At 41.3% G+C, this 19,520-nt stretch overlaps 1 protein-coding gene across 1 annotated transcript; it reads right to left on the reverse strand.

Moving 5' to 3' along the window:
* Positions 1 to 664: 664 nt before the first annotated feature.
* brwd3 (bromodomain and WD repeat domain containing 3) lies at positions 665 to 17,615 on the reverse strand. The gene is made up of 40 exons (XM_042431228.1): positions 17,244 to 17,615; positions 17,044 to 17,102; positions 16,912 to 16,941; positions 16,681 to 16,740; positions 14,832 to 14,982; positions 14,558 to 14,656; positions 14,005 to 14,165; positions 13,202 to 13,423; positions 12,862 to 12,962; positions 12,662 to 12,732; positions 11,951 to 12,051; positions 11,785 to 11,825; positions 11,598 to 11,702; positions 11,345 to 11,495; positions 11,108 to 11,242; positions 10,892 to 11,020; positions 9,785 to 10,010; positions 9,525 to 9,665; positions 8,956 to 9,136; positions 8,761 to 8,854; positions 8,476 to 8,646; positions 8,256 to 8,329; positions 7,970 to 8,162; positions 7,762 to 7,872; positions 7,532 to 7,639; positions 6,814 to 6,938; positions 6,638 to 6,720; positions 6,435 to 6,546; positions 6,199 to 6,260; positions 4,523 to 4,678; positions 4,302 to 4,422; positions 4,064 to 4,189; positions 3,876 to 3,948; positions 3,696 to 3,749; positions 3,430 to 3,558; positions 3,160 to 3,312; positions 2,899 to 3,068; positions 2,441 to 2,529; positions 1,747 to 1,881; positions 665 to 1,636 (listed from the first exon to the last, which is right to left on the reverse strand). Exons 1-40 carry the CDS (start codon positions 17,275 to 17,277, stop codon positions 759 to 761), a joined length of 5,415 nt encoding a protein of 1,804 aa, XP_042287162.1. The 5' UTR covers positions 17,278 to 17,615; the 3' UTR covers positions 665 to 758.
* Positions 17,616 to 19,520: the final 1,905 nt, after the last annotated feature.

Raw genomic sequence — 19,520 nt, forward strand, 5'->3', positions numbered from 1 at the left:
TATTACTACGTTACTGTATCGACTGACTTTAGCCGCTCTGATGCTTCAGTATTGCTACTCCCCAAACTACGCTTGTCTTGACTCCAGCCACAAACAGAGAGACAAAATCTGAATGACGTGAGCTCTGAAAACTAAGGCTTGTGGTAGTGAGGAAATACCAAGTACCAAAAAAGTTGACATCAGTGACCCTAAGTGATCGTGTGTTTCATGGCGGTCGTGACCGAGCTGGCGACCGCTAGCATGAGAGTTTTGTTGATTTCTTCATTGAGAAACAGAAAATAAAATATGAGCACCGATTTTTGGCATCTCCGCATCCTTCTTTGGTGACCAGGAGTAAGAAAAGTTGTGGGTGGAAGGGATGAGAGGAGTAGAAGGAGGTGTATAGTGTTTAGTACTGGGTGTGACACGAGGAGGAGGAGGAGGAGGAGGAGGGAAGCCGTGCCGAGTCTAGAGGCTCCTCCAGCGAGCAGTAAGGCTGAGGTGAGTTAGTCCGGTTGGAGAGGGTCCGTGTTGAACAGTAGCTCTGTCGGCCAGGGAGGGAAACTCCCCGGCAACACGTCATGAGCACCAGCTATCAGTTTGAGAGTCATAAGCAGTCTCAGATAAAAAGAAAATTATATATATATATATTTATATATATATATATATAAAATATGTATATATATACACACACTTGTACAAAAAGAAAGAAAAAAAATCCCTGCAGTATTCCTCGTGTTTAAACTGTTTTTTACTGAGGTTTGAAAAGGGGCGACGTGTCAGTGACTCCAGCCCATGAGGTGGCTGACACGGGCTTTCTCAGTCATACGGCGTACCCGTCCTGAGCGGGACATGCCCAGGTTGAGGGGGTCATCCTTCGACCCATGGCCATCATCCTCCGAGTCGTCCCTGTAAAGAACTGTCCTGCGGCCCTGGTTGCGTGTATTGACCCGCCGAGACTTGCACTGGTTGCTTCTCGGACTGTTAGCTGCTGCTGTTGCTGCTGCTGCTGTCGCCGCAGCCCCTCTCTGCACCTCATCAGAGTTGTCATCATCATCATCATCCTCATCGTCCTCCTCCTCTTCTTCTTCTTCAGGTTCCTCTTCCTCCTCAGGTTCTTCCTCCTCTTCCTCTTCGTCCTCCTCCTCGTTCTCTTCCTCGTCCTTTTCAGGTCTTACGTCCACCTTTTGTTGCTGCTGCTGCTGCTCTTCTTCTTCTTCCTCCTCCTCCTCTTCTTCTTCATCCTCTTCCTCCTCCTCTTCATCTTCCTCCTCTTCATCTTCCTCCTCCTCCTCCTCCTCCTCCTCTACCGGCAGCTGCACTCGTGCTTTTTTAGGTCTCTGTGGGACTTCCTCTCCTCCTTTGTGTTTCCTTTTCCCTGAGGCTGCCACCTTACCCTTAGCCGAGAGGCGCACTGACAGGCAGGGGGCTTTGCTGTAGTCGTGATCTCCCCCCTCCACATACTTCTCCATCTCAGAATCTGAGCCGTTCTCGCTGTCGGACGATGACGAGGAAGACGAGGACGACGACGAGGTGGAGGACGACTCTGACGAGGAGCTGGTGGATCCCGACGCCCCCTCGTCCTCGTCGGACTTCAGCGCTTCTCGCCCGTGACGCTGCCTGGAGCCGTTACTCAGATGCGAGCTGCGCTGGTGCCCTGATGCAACACAAGAGGAAGACTGATTCATGTCTGCATCATAACTGTTAATGTCACATTACATTGAAAGATATTAATAAATTTAAGTTTGAATATATGGTTTCTAATACCTGACTTCTTCACTGGAGTTGATTGGCTGCGGGTCACCCGTTGCGGCCCCTGGTTTCTGCTCTCGCTGCTCGTCCCTGAACTTGGGGAAGAAGGCTGCATGTCCTCTTCCTCTGCTACACTGCTGCTGTGTTGAGCTGAAGCAATAACACAGTGTTAATTACCGATCAGGGCTGTAATCAAATTACTTTTCACAGTCAGCAGTGTAATGCATTATGTTTTTTTCAGTAATTACATGAACAATTCCTGGTTCGCTGAAAATTGTGTTACCGCCTTATGCATATAAATACTAAATGCTACAACATGCTAAATTAAAACTTGTGTCAATCATTTTGCCTTGGCTCATTTCTTCAGGAAACTAACAAAGCTTTGAGAAGTGGTTCAGTATTTTCTGTGTAAGTCATGTTAAGATAAGACTATAACCATAAAATGTGAGTTGGTTATTTTTCCACAGCAGAAATCCTCTTAAAGTTTGTCTTAGAGACAACAGTGAGAATAACTCAACCCTGCTAAAAAGGCTACTACAGGTAAATTCAGCTTTTCACCTGCTGTGCAGCAATAACACAGAGAGGCTTCCAACCTCTTCAGTAGATCCACTGTCTCTCAGTGAGATTACTACTTATTTTCCCAACTCTGCTACCAACACAATTTACAGCAAGATCCTGTACGACATGAGCCAGAATAGAGCAGTCATACCTTGATATGATCTCTGAGAACGATTCTTCTTTGTGGTCTGGGATTTTTTAGACTTTGATACCTTCCCTGACTTGTGCTTCCCTTTAGGGCTGGATATACGGAAAAGAGAGAAAAGAAGAGAGTCATGAATTGCATTTTATAACTGCAGCTTGCCAGAGTGTCCGCAGCTTTCAGCAGCTTAAATTTATGGTTTTGTAATACTTTTAAGGCCAGTTTTGAAATAAGAGACTCTAATGAAAGTTCTGTAACCATTAGAATATCGTTTCAATGACCAGACTGAAAGAGAAAACACCAATAAAGCCCATTTTTAAGATTTAGTGTAAAACGGGCCTCGAGTTTAATGCATCCCATTTGAGATGTTTTCAGGAGCTGCAGATACACCGCGTGCACTGGAATAAAAAAAAATGATTTGATAAAGTGGCGTGATGAGTGACAGGTTTGTGAATGAGGCTCGGTACCTCGGGGATGGACTAATAGGCGGGGAGCTGCCTCCGTTGTGCAATCTATTCCTGTAACTGAGCCTCTGACGAACCCGCCGTTCGTTCTGAAGGGCAGACTTGAAGTCAGAGATGATGGAGATGATGTGTTTTTCAAAGAACGCCGACAAGCTGAGGGTCATGGTGTAGATCTGAACATAAAACAAGAAAGTTCAGTATGTCTGTTGGTCTTAACTCAGCCGTAATAACAGTACTCGCTCAACCTGATGACTGCTGCTTCACCTGTGATTTCTTGTTTGGTGTGTATGCTTTAGAGTTGCTGAAAATGAGGCGGATGTCTTTGGCAAACTCCATCGGATTCTCATAATTTCCCACAACCAGCGCTTCTGACACTGTACCCAGATCCATGGGAGTGTCAATGATGTCTCGATAGTCCTGAGAAAAAAACAAACAAAAAAAAACAAGACAGAGAGTAGAGATGTTCATTTGATCGCTGCCTTTTAGTCTACACCTGTTATTTCATGTTGTATGAAGTGTTTTCTGTTGTTTTACCGGATACTCAAAGAGATCCACAGGCTGTCTGAATGGTTCTGAATCAGGGGAGACCATCATTCGACGCAGCAGCTCTCGACATTGACTTCGCCACGCTTTCACATCTAACGAAACACCACGCTTTGCTCCCTGGAAGAGAGAAAGAGCGCTCTAATACACAGCTGAAACTCACTGAGACCGGAGCTACTGCAGATGTTTAAGTTTCCTGACTCCTTTCATACTTTAAGATGAATTGTTGTGGTACACTAGACACTGGAGCCTCTTACCCCATGTCCTGTAGATGTCCCTGGGGTGTCAGAGTCCACATCCAACTCAGCGCCCTGCAGAGGAACACAACAAAAACATCTGAAGAAAAAGCAGTGACACAAAAAACAAGCAAGCAAAAAAAAAAACCCCACTTGAACTACAACATCAAACATATACTCTACACAACCCAACAGCCTTACCTCATCTTCTCCGCTGCTGATCTCACACTTCAGTTTGTGATACAGATCCAGGATGTCTGTGCAGCTCTGATCCCTGAGCGAGACAGAGCACCAAGGAATCAGACATGCAGTCCATCATTCTAGTGTTTTTTATTAGAAGTATTAACATAAGGAGTATAACATGAACTTGTAACTCAGTGGAGTCTTACCCGATGTAGTGGAGGAGAACGTCAGTCACCACTTTGGCGGATGCTACAATAGGGCTCTGGGGCTCGTTAAAAGTGCGGGCATTGTGTTCAATGTAGCGCACTTCCCACATTAATGCAGAGATCCGCCTGCGGCAGAGAAGAACATCGGCACTTGAGGCTCAACACTTTGGTATCAAGACTCTGTATTTGTGGTGGGGGAAAAAAAAAGTTTCTGTTTGGGTTACGTGTGCTGCTCTACCTGTAGAAGCGGTTCTCCAGTCGTTTGCGGATAGTGCTGAGGTCAGTGGGGTAAGCCACGGCAGTGCAGTACAGAGGGTAGTCCCGTAGATTTACAGGTAAAGCAAATGCCTTGGCTACATCTGTGGATAAACAGAAAAGAAGATCAAACCTGGAAGAGATGAACATGGTCAGAGTTTTCCCTGTAGCAAAGAAACGGTTATCAACCGTTTGGTGGCCTACCCAGTGTAAGAAGCTGATCGATGCCTTGGATGACTCTCTCACAGTCTTCGTCCCGTGTGTGAGCCCCCCATTCTCCTTCCTGAGGCGTGTAGAGCAGAGCCTTTAACTCCTCCTCCGCCACCTCCACCCCATCACCAACCTGTTCTGGCAACGCAGCTGATGACACAACAAAAGTCAGCAAATGACAGAAACTTGAAGCAGTATTTAGTTGATTGACTGCTCAAACACATATAAAAGCTACTATGAATTATGAATTAGCTGCATAGTCCTGATATAATACTTTGTATGCAGCTAGAGGTTACATTTTCTAAAGGAAAACTCTCTTTCTAGTCTCTTTAAATTCAAGCATAAGGATGTAATGAAATATAAACATATCTGTGTTTTGTTCTTGTTTAAGTGAAAAATCACCATATTGCTACTGAATTTAAAGGGAGAATAAATCTGCAATGAGCACATGAAAATGCCAGTATTGTGAAAATGAAGACTTTTATGAGACTGACATGCCTGTTCCAGTTTAAATATAAATAGACTATTTGGCTGTCAAAATTGAAAAAATGCTAATTGAAAAGAAGCAGCGAGTGGTTTCACATCCTAAGATATAGTCATAAAGTCTTTTGTGATAAGGAAGGAAACCAACTGTTAACTATTCAAGAATATATGAGTGAGCGCCAGTATGAACAGGTCGAAGCCTCTCGATGATAAAATAATAAACCCTTTTGTCCTGAAAACAAGTGGTTATCCTTTTTGAAAAGTAAATGAGATATTGTTTCTTGCCTCTGCAATATGTAAATTTCTGCGTATTTTCAACCTATGCTCTCACCCACAGAGCTTTGGACTGAATGCTAGAGCTGGTTAATGAGTGAAGCTATTTTACTGGTCGGCTATAAAATCATTATTCTGTACGTGAAGTTCTTTTAGATGACAAAGAAAAAAAACATAAGCTGATAAATGCGTCTGGTTTTGGCAACATTGAGAAATCTTTTGTTGAGACAAAATCAATTTTTTTTTCTTAGGAATGACAATAGGGAGTTACAGCTTTTAATAAAATCCCTGGAATTCATAAAAAAGAAATAGTGTGTGGATGCTGAATTGATGAGCAAAAATCAAACTATTATTTATTTATATATATATATATATACACGATTTATTTCTTACTTCCCCTGTCTTTTGTTGAGGTACAGTTGATTTTAATGAATAAACTGCTCTATACTGACAGTTAACTGTAAGATTTTGCAATATTTTGATGTACGCTTGCATTGTTTACTTGAAATTTTGATTCTTTCTCTCAGCATGTCTTTTCTGAGCAGCCTCTCTCCTTTACCTCATGGTGATTTCTAAAGAGGTCATGACAGTGAATAGGAAGGAAAATGTTGCCCTGATAATGAATTCACAACCACTGTGAACCACTTGTTCACACATACAAATAAAATGTACTTCAATTTTATTTCAAAACAAATTTAATGAGAGGAAATTTATCAGCCATCTTTGGAGTAAAATTCAATGACATTTATACATTGTTCTGTCTAATTTGAAAGGAAAGAGTAAATTATAGTGTTGTAAGTTAATCTACAGTGTTTATGGTGTATAATGGTCTGTAATCTAACACACCATCGTATTAAAAAATGAACTGCGCAGGTTTATTACCAATGTGGAATTCTCATATTACTACTACTGACCTTCCTCAGGAATAGGCTCCATGTCCCAGGGACTCATTTTCTCCCGCTCACCATTATCCCACCTGATGAAAAAAGAACATTCATTAGTTAATCAGCCTCACAGTGTGAGAGATTATTATCACTTAATTTGATTTAATTTAATGAAAAGTGACACTGGGTCAGCAAAGAAGAACATGATATTAACAGGAAGTGCCGTTTGTGTACTCCACAAACATTGCAGAGACACAGAAACTTACTTCACTGCATAGCACTGAAACAGGCTATCTGGATACTCTGGCTGCAGAGGCTCCTGGTCCTCCACAGAGCCAAACCACCAGGCGTCATCAATAATGCTGCGGAACCTCATACCTGAGGAGAGAAAAGTGAAGAAAGGATCAGACGTAAGTGAAGGACAGGATATTGTCCACAACAATAAACAAAAGCTGAGGGATAGACTTACCTGGCTGCCAGTTGTGCTCTTTAGCCTCATTATAAAACTGCTGTAGGACCAGAAAATCTATGACATCAGGCATGTCATGGTACCTTAGGAGTGTGGGGGAAAAAAAGTTGTCAAATACATGTGCTTAAATTAACTGATCATCTATCATCTAGTATACACTGTATGTAAATACTCACTTTAAGGAGAAAGACTCATTGGTCATCTTCCCTGAGACTGGGTCCAAGAAAGCCAGTTTTAGGCAGCACAGGGTGGGAGGTCCCACTTCATACTTAATTCCCACAACCTTCACAGATTCCTGATCCTGAAGGGGCAGAAGAAAGGTCACAAAAGATAAGACTCGAGATGAATGAAGCTTTTCAAAAAGAAAAATGAAAACAAGGGAAAGCTACAGCTACACACGGAGTTACATCCTCAACACAGCGAATACAATCTGTTGTTGTAGCTCGTTTGAGACGAAGTCCCGTTAGTGGCGATCAGTGGCGACATTCTGCACGCTGATGTTAAATTCAGATTCATGATTCTTTCTGCAGATGCCAGATTCTTGGCGTTCTCCACAAGTTTCACCACAAGTTGTTTTCATTTGTAGCAACACCCACAACAGCTTTATGGGAGACGCTAGAACCAGCAGACCTAGTGCCAACTATCATGCCATGATAAAAGTCACACAGTCAGCCCATTCCAATGCTGTAGATGCCAAAGAGCTGACTAACCGACACTACCATCCATAGATCCATGCCACTAGTGTGGCTAAAAACTAACTGATGTTAGAGGCACTGCCTGGTCTATCTTACATACTGCTGTAACATGCCGTCATATGATTTGTTGGAATATATACTTTGTGTGAAGGCAGCGGTTAACCTGATAAACCTGCAACTCAATAACAATGAGCCTCACCCTGAGGTTGAGTCTGTTCCAAGGCTGTTTCTGAGGGTTGATGCTGTAAGCTTTGGCCCTGCGGACAGCCCGGACGTATGCCTGATGGCCCTGTTTGAAGTAGATGAGCTGGAGGAGGAAAAGACGGGACAGTCAAGATCAAAATGTAACGACACAATTAACGGCAACTCCCCCAAATAAAAGATATACTGACTAGCCAAAAGACATCATGAAGACAATAGGTTGCTTACCTCATCTCCCATTTGTGGAACAAAAGGAGAGCGGTGTGGGATGGTCTCCATTATCCATGATGGTGGTAACCATTCCTCCGCATCAAGTCCAGCCAGAGAGGATGTGGGTTTCTGAGTATAGAGCACAATGTTTAAGTACAGAATTTCTTTGCATCAAAACCAGTGTTTTCCACTGTGAAGACAGGATCTGCAGGTGATGTTAGCCCACCTGTTTGGTCTCCTTGGGCTTCTTTCTCTTCTCATTTTCCCTCTTCTTGGCCTCGTTTGCCTTGTCCTCTCCTTCTTCCTCCTCAGAGCTGCTATAATCTGGGGGCTTTACGGGCCTCCTGGTTGGTCGCTTCGGTGGCTGGAGGTTGATCCCAGCATCGGCTGTCCAATCCGAATATTCACTGGAAGAGTCACTGGAGGAGAGTGACAGACGAGGTGTTGTTAGATGGGTATATATACTGGAACTGCATCTTCAAAACACCACTCAGCCAAAGATACGTACGTACCTGGAGCTGCTCTCACTCTGCCACTGAGCTTCACCGTCAGACGAAGCATCGCTGGGCTCCGCTTGCTCTGCTGCCTGTCAGCACACCAAAAATCACCTTTATCATTATGAATGATAGATAACAGACTGTTTATTTCATGAGTCGCTCTGGTTTGGTGGCATTGCACACATGCACAACACGTGTCATGCTTGGATGCAAAGTGTAGAGAGACGGGACATACATCTCTATCGCTGTCCGAGTCTATCTGGCTGTCAGAGTTGCGTCGGTTGCCGGGATTTCGACTCCTGTTCCTGGGACGGCGGACTTGAGCTGAGCGGGTCTGATAGGCGTGACGCTGCTGCTTTTTCTTTGCTGGCCGCAGGGAGCGCAGGCGTGAAGTCAGCAGGTCAGTCTATAAAGCGCAGACGGAGGGAGGAAAATGAGCAGAGCAGGAATTGGCATAGACGGTATTTGTGATATTTGAGAACAACTGTGAAGTAAAGAATAGTGTGTAGACGGCACGAACCTTGGGTGTGCAGTTCACTGGTTTCTTCCTCCTCTCGGCATTGTACAGAGAACATTCCATGTCGCCTTTGGCTTGTCTGCACTCCTCCATAACTCTAATGAATCAGTAATCATTTCCATCATGAAATGTGCACAATTACTACAAAAAGTGAAAAAAAAAAGTTTTCTCTGATGACATTCCCTCCATCCGCCTCACCTGAATGTCCCTTGTGGCACTTCATTAACCACCACTCTGCGGCTCCAGGCCAGCAGGTCCCTCTCAGTGGCCACCTGACTACGCAGGGCGTTATGCTGCATCTGCCACACCCCATCCACCTGCCCACTCCTGCGGGTTTCGACAGTCGGAGAGGATGCCACCACCTCTTCTGCATCACCAGCTAAAAAAAAAGAAATCATAGAAGAAATGAATTTGCTATGACCTAGTATGTGACGTTAAGTAATATAGAAACTTGACAAATATGAAATATGGCTTTAGGAAACAATTTAACAACTCCTATTATCAAAAATACAGTATCCACACAATTCTCATGGTCATAGTTTCATAAATATCTCAGAATTTTACAGCCATAATTTAAGGCACACAAGACAAACTAAAAATATGTTAAATTGTATATCACTGTAGAAACTGGAACTGGAAAACAAAATGCTTACAGTCTTTGCTTACATAATCTAGTCACCACAGATTCCTCTCAAATCCACCAAGAGCTGTTATTTGTCCAACAATAGATTTAACTCCAATTAGCTGGTTTGAAAAGTAAAACATACCCTCTTCCTCCTCAGCCTCCTGTTCTGTGTTCTGACGCTCATCCTGCTCGTTCTGCAGCTGTCTGATGAGACTGTCCAACAGACTTTCTCTGTTTTCTGCTGTTTGCTGGCCAAGTACCTGCTCAACCAACTCTCCTTCACCTAAGCAACAAAGAAGATGATCTTGGGTCAAACAAAATCTTGAAGCGTCGGTTATATTTCCGAGATTAAAACTATGCAAGCGTTCTGAATGATGTGAGTAATGAGCGAGCGGGTTTTACTGTTTGCCATGTATCCTAGCTGAGGTATTAGCTGATCCTCCTTGCAGTTCTCTCTTCCTGGCACCAGGCGCTGGTAGTGAGAAGGGTGGGGATTCCCATCAACATCCACCAGGAAGGGTGGAGGCATGAGGTGTGGGGCCTGCTGTGTCTGCTCATCCAGGACGTAGTTGTTAGAGTCACGAATAAGAGGTCGGTAGTCCGTGTGGAAAAACATCTGGTCAGGAATCTGGAGGGGATGAAGAGTACATTTGTGTTAACAGTGAAACAAAGACAGTTAAAGCTGCTGCTGGATACTTGGGGTTTAAATTCAAGTCTTAGGATTTAAGAACAATGTGTTTAACTACAAATCCACCATGCAGTCTAATTATATTGATTCTTCTTTAAAAAATAAATGGAGTGAATGTTAAAGGCAGCGGTGCCGGATTCATTTCAGAAGTGCGTGTGTGTGTTAGCGCGTGTATATGTGTGGCGGTAGATAGACCGAAGACTCTCACTAAACTTTTGCTCAGTAACTATAGCTTGCTTGCACCACATTAGGTACAAGCTTTTTTGTTCAATTACCCAAAACTATGAGTTTTCAGGACAGTAACACTTCAAATGATCAACATGCCACATGGTTGTGAAAATGTCATTCATAGTCTAAAATAGCCTAAATAAACTTTGGGAGCACCTTGATTGGCTTTACTCAAAAAGGAAATGCTGTGGACCTGTCATTTCAATGCGATATCATGAATTAACATATTCACATGAACAAGTACCAATTGACGTGAACTTTCAAAACGTGTGTGTTGACTGGCTGGTTTCACCTATGGGCGCTAATTGTGTCTAATTAAGAAACAGTCATTTCACTTAGAATTAAAGTTGCAGCAGCATGTCAGCTGGTCCTCATTGCCTGCTTTATTTTACCTAATGTCTTAGCGTGGACGAGAATGATTGAAACGTCTTTTTACCGTAAGTGATGCAATATAGGGGCATTTATGGGGATGCAGTGATTCGCGACTTAAAAAGAATGTGGGAGGAGGGTAAAGTGGGAGGGCCAATAGCCCCTTATACCTCCTACTTCTGGCACCCTTGGTTAAGGGTAAATATGTGAAAACAAACAGTTACCTTCTCATATGGTCTGCTGCAGCCGAAGCCAAATATGAGCAAATGGCCATGAGAATCAGTGCAGGCAAAATGCTGCCCATCAGCTGAGAACTTGCAGTCATAAATAGCACCGTGGCCTTGTCCTTCAATCTGGAAACAAACATTTTCATATGGACTCAATGAAAAACAAAAACAGTACTTGTGATTTTTTAATAATTCTCATTGTCGATCAATTACCATGTTGAAGAAGTTGCGGATCTTAGCTCCCTTGGTCAGGTCCCAGATGTAAATGTTGCCATCATGACCGGCAGATAGCATGATGCGGGAGTCAAACGGGTGAGCCTCCAGCACAAACACCTCATCGTCATGACCCTTGAACACAAAGAGAAACATTCAGAGTGGTTTGAGACACAGTTTGTCAAAAAACAGAGTTTAATGAGTTGATTTTTTTCATCTTGAGGGAGCAGCACTCACAGATAAAACATGCAGCAGCTGTCCAGTAGTTGTGTTCCACACTTTGAGCAGGAAGTTTGACACCGCTGTGATGATGGTGTGATCTGCACGGTCCCAGGCCACCATGGTCACCACCAGCTTGGTTTTATCATCTCCATTGGCAACAGAACTCCTGGAGGGGAAACATCCCATCAGACACAAGCACACTAGGCAATTTACGGAGACAGAAATGGCAACAGGAAACAACAGGAACTAATAGTGTTTACTCTCTTACCCAGGCAGCCTGGCAGCCATGTCTAAAGAGATGCTCTTCCACTCTTGTTGCTGGTAATGCCAGATCCTGGCTGTGCCGTCACGACTGCCGCTCACAAACCTTAGGCTGAACACACAAACATAAACAACTGTCAGAGGCTCCAAAACCACACAAAAAAAGTCTAGTAGATCTGAGCACACACACTCACCTGTCGCTGTTATTGCTAAACTGGACTACTACAACTTTATCCTAAAAAAAAAAACAGAGAAAGAAAGACACATATTAAAAAGATAAAAACAACTTGTTTAAAGGAGGTTTGAAGAGTACAACTTAAAAGAACAACAATGATGGAGCTACTGCGTTCTGTTTCTTACCGTGTGAGCATCCATCTCGGAGACCTTCATAGGAGTTTCAGCACCAAGGTAGTAAACCCTAATCATATGATCAGTGCCACCAGTAGCCATGAACATACCACCTATTAACAATAAACAGAGCATGAAATGAAAGTCACAAGAATACATTCAGTCAACAAGAATATCCATAAAAACATATCCTCTCCTCCTGTCGCTATTTACATATTCTAATTACATCCTCAGTCTATCTTAATACAAAATATCAAAGGAAGTCCCAGTTTGCAAACAAATGCTTACAATAAATCCATTCAGGTGGGCCACAATGGCAATCTCCTTTGCATAATATATATATGTATTTGGCTATATGTCATTCAAATGACATTCTCACACTGAGAGTTCCTGTTTATAGCACCAGTCAAAAGTTTAGAGACACCTTCCCATTCATTTCAATGAGAAAGTGTGTCCAAACTTTCGACTGGTGCTGTATTTGTTGCAGTAAGCTCATGTTGATTCAGAAAACTACTACTTCAACACTTCCTGTGCTTCACAATAAATGCAATAAAAGTTGCAAAAAAATAAAAGTCTTACAAAACAGATACATTTGATTTTTTTTAACTTTTAGCAACTGGGAGTATAAAAAAAAGACACAAAACATGACGAAAAAGTTATGTAGTTTGTGTTTGGAAAAGTACATTGGACATGAAATATTACCAGGCAAGAAAATGTACTTACCACTGCTGAAGGAGGAAGTGGAGACCTGTACACCTGGACGTGACCGCTCAACAAATTTGACTGGCTGATCACTGAGGACAGATAAAAAAACACCAAGAGCTGTAGTTATTTCCATGAAAAAATAAATACATTAGTGGAACAAACAGCATAGCTAAAAAAACAAAACAAAAACAACTACAGCAGATGTCTCAAATACTTACTTGAATTTCATGCTGAGTGAGTGCCACTTCCAGAAACACACCATGCCGTCTGCACCTGTGGAGGCCAGGTACCGTGTTGTCCCTTTGACTGCCGGACAAAACTAAAAAGGGAGAGAAAGTCAGTGTTTGTTAATCACAAGCAAGTAGTGACCAACATTTAACACAAGAGCACTACAGCAGTGAACAACTGATGCTGTGAAAGTTGACATGATACAGAACAAGAGCGGAACATCTTGGCAATTAATTTAATATTGGACTTTGAGACCTAAAGTCAAATAATTTTGGAAATTGGAAATTAAAGCTCAACTCTGATATTCCTTTTAAATGTAATCAGTCTCACCTGTATGGATGTGATGGACGCAGCATGAGCCTGTAGAACAGTAATGGGGGCGCAAGTACGTAAGCACCACACTCTGATGACTTTGTCGCAGCTGGCCGAGGCGATGAGAGTATTCTCGTGGTTGACGGCCATGTCGCAGATCTCTGCTGAGTGGCCGCGGAGTGTTGAAAGGAGCCGGCCGTCATCTGTGGCCCAGATTTTTACCAGGCAGTCATCAGAACCCTAAAAAACATGAGACAAGACTCATCATGTATCTCCATGAAACTTAAAAAAAAGGCTTGTTCATTGTGTTTATCATGTCATGGTGTCAGGCAAAAAACAAACAACTCTTTGACACATTAAATTTCAAGCTTGATACACACCAAGTCTGCGTGGCACATATGTTTTCCAGTAAATACAGCCTCCCATTCTGAGTCCAATGATGACATACTCATGGCTTTTTTTACTCTACCGAGCTAGCTGAGGGGGCTGTTGCTCTGTTATTATCATCTGTGTCCTCAGAAGCTGTGGTTTAAACTGCATCTGTGGTTTAACTATGAACCCAGCTGCTGTGTCCTGGAGAAATCACCTAAATGCCACAAGAGGTCACTGTATCCGACTTCACTTAAACCTACTGCAGACACGAGGTAAATGAAGTTTAGGGTGATAAAATTCAGTATAAGAAGACAATTTCAGTTTCTAAAAGTTAACTTCATCGTCCCTTAGTTGGCTAATTCTGTTACCTGTCTAGAAACGCATACATTTGGAGAACCCCCAAATTTTCGACTTTGCAATAATTACCTGGCCAAAAAATCATTACTCACCGTAAAGATGCGACGGCCGGTGCGATCAAAGGCTACACAGTAGACTGAAGAAAGATGGCCAAGGATACGTTTGTGTATCTTCATGTGTTGGTAGGAGGAAGACGGCAAGGCCTGGCCGAAACGAGCTGTGCCTGTGGCCTGGCGAGCACCCATGATGGACACTAGATATAAAGACACATGAGAATGATTAGTGAAAGCAATACACTGTTAAAGCAGACTTAAAGGTACCCTGCAGAGTTTTTGACCACCAGTGGGGCTTTGGAGTATATTTTTGCCAATGGTTCCACATTATCCCACTGACCAACAGGTGGCGGTAATGCACCAAGAAATGCAGAAATGCGCCAACAAAGGCAGGAAGAAGAAGACTCCAAGCAAGTAAACATGGATGTAAACAATTTGGGAATTAATTCAGCATGTTTGGTAAGTTTTAAGGATACACACAATGTGTTTTAGTGAGTAACACTTAGTTTGTTTACAAGAAAACTCCACAGGGCATCTTTCACTTCAGACTCTGTCCTCTTAATTGGTATAAATTTAAATAAATTTCACACACCGACATTGGGAGTGTTTCCATTGCTGACTGGAGGTTCTGGTGGACGTCCTCGGTGGAGTGCAGCAACAGCGGAGCCACTGCATACTTTGTGGCTACAGCCTAAATTAAACAAGCAGTGGATGAGAAAAAATAATGATTGTTGACATGAAAACAAATCTATTGCCAATAAATCACACAAAAACAATACATCTAAAAATGACAGCAACATTGGAATGTCGACCGTCCATAAATACAGAGAGCAAAGAACAATGGTGAATAGGAGAGAAATGCTCACTTTTGGTGGTACGAAGTAAGGACTGTCTTCCCAGTCCCAGAAGTGTTTGGACTCCAGGGACACTAGGTGGGATCTCCTTCTCTATAAGTGGGCCTATCCGCTGACAAATGCGCAGCAGATAGTCTGCAGGAATGTGCTGGTTCAAAATTACCTGCAGGAGTCACAGACAGCTATTAAAAGGTAATACAACAAATATACAAACACCAATTACAGACACATAAATATTATCATCTCTGTTAACATTATCAAAAATGTTGAGAACAAACAACTTACTAGATTAAGTCAATCATAATATTTATATACGGATGGATATTGAAGTTTAAGTAGACATATCTACTTAACTAGAGCTGCAACAATTAATCGATTAGTTGCCAACTATTTTGATAATCGATTAATTGTTTAGAATCATTGAACATTTTCTGGTTTCTTTAGTCTTCTATGATAGTGAGCTTAATATCATTGGGTTGTGCACAAAACAAGACATTTAAGGACGTCACCTTAGGCTTTGGGAAACAGTAATCTATGTTTTTCACAATTTTCTGACATTTTATGGACCAAACAACTAATTGGTTAATTGAGAAAATAATCCAAAGATGAATCGATAATGAATATAATCGTTAGCTCGATGGCGCTGTGGATGGCTGCCTCTGTGATGCACTCTCCCACAGGCACAGACTACAACAGACCGTTAGGTCTGCAGAAAAGATTAATGGTGCCTGCCTGCCCACCAGCCAGGACCTGTACACCCTCCAGAGTCAGGACACTGGCAGGGAAAATCATTGCAGACCCCTCACACCCTGGATGTAACCTGTTCCATATTCTCCCCTCTGGTAGGCGCTACAGAACACTGTACACCAAAACCACCAGAAACAGGAACAGTTTCTTCACCCTTGCCGTCACCCTGATGAACAGTTAACTCAGGCACTGTCTGTGCAATAACGCTGGAACACTATAATACCCACTGCACCTACAAATTATATATATTTATTTTAGTCTGAATACAAAATATATGTCACTCAGTACTGTATATTTGAACAGGCTGTATATATTGTACATAACCATCGACTATATGTATATAAAGTAACATGTCACCTTTTTTTTTTTTTACCATTTGATATTTATCTCATCACTCTGTGCACTCATTCACTTCTTTGCACCGTTTGTATCCTGTTCACAGTTCACAGAAACAGTTTCACTTGTGTATATTTCTGAGGATTGTTGTGTTCTTATTCTGTGTAAGTACACTGTGAGCCACTAAACCGCGGTCACATTCCTTGTATGTGTAAACATACTTGGCCAGTAAAGATAATTCTGCAGCCCTATATTTAATACTACATTACTGTCCAGTAATGCAGTAATAAGAAACCTCTTTAAATCAACTTGACTGCTTTGTTATTTTCTTCTCTCCTTGTTTATATATGCTCATGATTATAACTTTTATCAAGTTTTTTTTATAGTGCAGCACAATCCAGAGAAAGAGAGGGAGGGACAGAGAAGCTCACAGCCAATCAAAAGCGTCTCTTGCAGCCGCGCTCTCATAGGCTCCAGGAGAAGACTGACAGCTCTCTGCTTCTGGTTCAGCCTATCGCAACCTTCCCCATTTCTATGTTCCCCTCCTACTGGCCCACACAATAGCAAAGCCTGTAGTTATTTATCAACAGGCCTATACTGATATAAATGTTTAAAATGTCTTATAATAAATCTAAACACATCGACATTTAATAGATAATCATCTAGATGGTCAACTGAATTAAAAATAATAAACATCCGCATAAAGGAAAATTGTCGATTAAAATAGAAGTCACACGCTCGTTTGATTAAAAAGTTAATTAAGCCAATTCACACTCACCCAGTCGTGGAAGGTCCGTTTGTATTTCTCTCCGTCCCAACTCCATCGCTGCGGGACCAACTAAAGTTAAAAAAGATAAGCTGGTTTAAGAGGTGGCTAAAAACTGCCAGTGTCGTCCCGGCTCGGTAATTCAACACCAGCTCAAAATTACTGAAAAGTTGCACACAAAATAGGAAGCAATACGGAAACCAGACACGAGAATAAACAGAGAAAAGGTGCAGCTGATCATACCTCATACTGCTCCAGCTCCTCAATCAGGATCTAACAACACACACACAGGGAGCGTTAGCAGCTAGCTTCATATCTGCTCGGTTTACAGCCGGTATCTGTTCATATATCTAGTTGTTATAGGTAGTGTCTTACCTGTGCTGCTTTCTTACAAGGTCCAGACTGCAGAAACCTGGCAATGAGGTAATACAGCTCTGAAAGGAAACAGAGGCATATTAGAGCCTGGTTAGTGGTACTATCTGATGTTTCTATTGAGCTAACGTTAGCTAGCTTCGGGTTGACACACAACTGCAAACTGTCTAAATGCAAACATGTTTATATGGCTCAGCACTCACCAGCTTCGATCTGTGAACACCCTTCTCTGGCCATCACTTGATAAGACAGGCGACATGAAGACAAACTGGTGTTTTAGCTTGCTCGTTAGCCGCCGGGTAGCTAACAGCAGCTAAAACAGGCTAGAATGGCCTCCTCCTGTCTCGAGTTGTTCCCTGAACCACCTGGTGCTTTGTGTTAGCGCCCTCCAGTGAAACAATGCAACACTGGACGGCTTGTTTTCTTCATAGAAAATGAATACATATGACAAAAAATCTAAAGATTCAAATTCACAGCCTTCAAACCAAATATTTCAGGCTAAAATTAGGTTATTATTAAATTATCCTTCACTTCAGATACATACTACCTCATATTTAATGCAGGTTTGTACATATGTTGATATTTTTCTTAGTGTGTTTTTACTATTTTTTACTATATTATATTACAATATATTTACTATATTGTGTCTTATGTGTATATACTGTCTGTTTTATGCCATGTATGTCTCTATGTGCCCCTTCACCTTTGTACTGTTTTGATGGAGCTGCAGCCCTCCTTTCATTACATATGTGCCTGCACAATGTGTTATGACAATAAAATTGAATTGAAGCATGTCATCATGAGATAAATGTGTACATTTGACTACTTTTGTTTTCTGACAATTCAAGAGAACCCAAATAATAATAATAATAATAATAATAATAATAATAATAATAATAATAATAATAATGCATTAATTCATGCATAAAATGCAACACAAAGTGCTTAGCACAAAGGCAGATAATCATAGCATTTCAGATAAAACAATAAAAACAAGGAAAATAAAAAATAAGATAAAATGAAATTAAAATGACATGATAAGACAAGATAACAACAACAGTTGAGTAAAAACACTTTATTGGTAAAAAGATGTGTTTTGGGGTGTAATTAATGGAGACTGCCTCTCCAGGCCTTTTCGTTCAGTTCAGTTCAGTTCAGACTTTATTAAGGACACAACTCATGGGGGGTCCATAGCAAAATAAAATACAAGTAAAATACAAAGAAAAAAAACGAATAAATAAATAAACAATATCCAAAAAAGAAAAACAAACACAACAATAAAAACAAAAGTTAAGTTCCAACCTCAGTAACAATTGAGGTTTGACCCAGAGTTGTCTTGTGGATGAAAAATCTTTTATTGGGGGTACAGTACACCCCACCCCAATAAAGATTTACATGCTGATGTTAATGATGTAATGTACACTTGTAATGTTTACACTCAGGTCAAAAATCTTATTCATCTCTACATATTTGGATTCAGAGACTGTTTACAAAAAAGCTGCTTTGTAAAAATGCATTCCTGTCTCATACTAGGGCAGCTTTTGGGGACCCTCACCCTGGGGTTAACATCTGGTTTTAATTTTCAAAGAGGCCTCCTTGACCTCAATGGTAACAAAGAGAAGGTGCAGGTTATATTCTTAAATGTTAAACTCATACATTTCCAGCCTTAGCAGTTGGAACCAAATCACCCCTGCAAAATATCCAGTATTTTTTATTTCTGAAAGAACGAGTCTTAATGATTATGATTGATGAGTAATTGAACGTTATGGTTCATCTATATCTTAGATTAGTTGGGTCTTGTCATATGTTTCTACTAAATGTTAAATCACACTGAGGAACATTTTATCAGCTTTTACTCAATAATAACAAATTGGGTGGATATTTATTGGTAATAAATGTAAATACAGTTATAGACATGCATGCCTTATACCTTTATACTCTATTTTTGCACACTGTCTTTTGGAACTGCACATTTTCAAACAACAACATTTTATTAATTTTCAACACAATACAGGTTAATAACCAAAACAATGCTTTACAAAATGCTACTAACTTAAATTGAAAAGTGCACAAATGTGGCATATCTTCTATAATAATGTGCTATAAAAACTATTCTTTACACATGTCTATATAAATCCTTATAAAGTCTCAGTGTGATTCGGAGACATTCTTTGAAAATTGCAAATTGACAGAAAAAACAATTGAATAAGCTAATTTTGCACGTTTTTTCCCCTGCATGCATACATTTGCTTAAATAGAAGCAGTCATGGAAATCTTGAGAACATGTCTGAGTCTCAACCAACATCCAAGGCGATGCCACTAGTCACGGAAAACTAAAAGTAAATGTTCTACGATTGAAAAATAAAACTCAAATTCAGAATTAGGCCAGACTGCATAATCTCCTTTTAAACGCATTTTAAAATGGTACCACTGTGGTCCACAATGTTAGTAAGGAAGTGCATGACTAACATTACATCCAT

This window comes from Thunnus maccoyii, chromosome 13 (assembly GCF_910596095.1).
Source record: "Thunnus maccoyii chromosome 13, fThuMac1.1, whole genome shotgun sequence".
NCBI classification, from domain to species: Eukaryota; Metazoa; Chordata; class Actinopteri; order Scombriformes; family Scombridae; genus Thunnus; species Thunnus maccoyii.